At 41.1% G+C, this 1,954-nt stretch overlaps 1 protein-coding gene across 1 annotated transcript in view; it reads right to left on the minus strand.

Annotated features, from left to right (window-relative positions):
• LOC137971702 (uncharacterized) overlaps window positions 1–185 on the minus strand; it is a 6,101-nt gene extending 5,916 nt beyond the window's left edge. Inside the window, exon 1 of the mRNA XM_068818484.1 lies at window positions 1–185. This exon is cut by the window's left edge and continues 159 nt beyond it. Within this exon, the coding sequence (XP_068674585.1) occupies window positions 1–185 (185 nt within the window).
• Window positions 186–1,954: the final 1,769 nt, after the last annotated feature.

The following is a 1,954-nucleotide window of genomic DNA, read 5'->3' on the forward strand; positions in this document are numbered from 1 at the left end:
ACATCTTGAGCATCTTCGCATTTGAGACCAGCCACTCCAACAACTTGTGACATTGCACATTTCTTTTGCCGTCGCTGCTGCCATTCCTCCAAGACTTTTCCACCCCATTTAGTCTTGTATTGTATTTTCGGAGTGGCTCCGTCCGACACTAGACTGGTTTCTTCTTCCTTAATCCGACCAGCCATGTTTCTACTACAAAGGCTCTATGAAAATAACTTGCTAAGTTCAATGGTAAATATTCCCACTTGATTAACATAACAATCACAATCTATTGTTTCATTTCACAAGCCAGCGGCTCGTCTTTTTAAATGCCCGTAAAGGTCTCCCGCTCACAGTATTACAAACAAGCGAGCTCGCAGAGCTTGCCACGAGGCGACTTACGAACTCTCATACACTTAAGAGTTGAAACGTCTATTTTTTAAGTTTCTGACAGGCCTGTTAACCTCATTTTGACCTTGTATGGCTCCTGGCCCGAGAAGAGAGAGGCTTTTGATGAATGACTCGAGTAGCTTTTGCCGTCTTTATATGGGTAGGTGGTTTCACCGTTTCGTTTGTCACTGTAGGCTCATTTATCTTTCGATGGTTTGCTTCAGAGTTTCATGTGCTGATATCGCTGTATGACATAGATATGTGATGACTTTCAAGACAAGCGTCACAAAGCATTCAATCTTCTAGCTCTCTTAAATTTTCCACCACGGAAGCTACCTGAACCAAGGTCAGTTCTGTACTATGCGCAGTGTCAGTTCTACCCTCTTGGTTTGCCGGGCGTGCGATACGAACTTAAATAAAATTTGACCCAGAAAATGTGTTAACATTTTGAGAAGGCTTCAAACATTTGTATCAAGGTCCTTAACTCCAAACGCGCACTCATGCAACATCGTAAATAATAACTAAAAATAAGCTTAGCGTAAATCTATTTTATTTAGAACGAATGAAGAAAATCTGATCACAACTGAATATCTGATCGTTCAAGGATCAAAAATATCTTGCTTAAAACTATTATTGAAAGCCCCTAAGTTCTCTATGAAGTTGTTTAATTGGGACGACAGCAGCGCTTTGCAATAGGGTGTTAAAGCAAGAACAACGGTCACATTAACAAAAAAGTCACTCCAAAATATAACTTAGCGCTATCGCAAGTATTTCGCAATTTTCCGTCTTTTTCACGTCGTACAATACGGGCGAAAAATCCTGTAACTAGATGGGTACGAACGGTTATTAGAGAAAGGTAAAAAATGGCAACCATTCTTTGTCATATGCTCACATTGTCATTAAAACATAAAATTTGGTGATTCAATTTCACGATGTTGTTTTGTGGAGTACGTGAAAGAGATGCACTGAAACGAGCGCAATAATTCAGCATTATGCGTCTGGACGGACTAAATCGTTTAACGCACAAAACGATTTACTTCGTCTTGAGGCAAGGTGCGTCCCTCGCCCGTCTGTAAACACGCATTAAATTCAGTTGCCCAGATTCTGCCTCTCTAGTGTGAAAACAGCCAAAATTCCTGCTTTGTGGCGGTGGCGTTGCCGTCACCGTTGCTTAAACTCCCTAATACTGTGACAATCCCATTTGATCAACGGTTGCAGCGGAGAAGACTATATTTGGAGTCAACTTGTTGCACAGCACGTTCCTCATTGTCGTTTACTGGCCGTGTTTTCACGACGACTCTCTTTACATTCCTGAAAGTTATTCCTTTGCAGGCTTCGTTAAGCCACTTAAAAATGATACTTGTTTTCACGGGTAAGATTAAATGAGGAGAGAGCACGTGCCAATACAATAATAATAGCGCGCCTGTTGTCTTTCCGATTTGAATAACCACATGCGACTCCTCTTTGGCCCGAAAGCAATTGCCAACTTAAGCTACCTGGTTTGGTGGCTTAAATTTAATGAGACTTCTATTAAAATCTGCCGACTTGCTTAACTTTAAGCGAGTTGAGAAAGGAACTGTTTTCA

Source organism: Montipora foliosa, chromosome 1 (assembly GCF_036669935.1).
Source record: "Montipora foliosa isolate CH-2021 chromosome 1, ASM3666993v2, whole genome shotgun sequence".
Lineage (NCBI taxonomy): Eukaryota > Metazoa > Cnidaria > Anthozoa > Scleractinia > Acroporidae > Montipora > Montipora foliosa.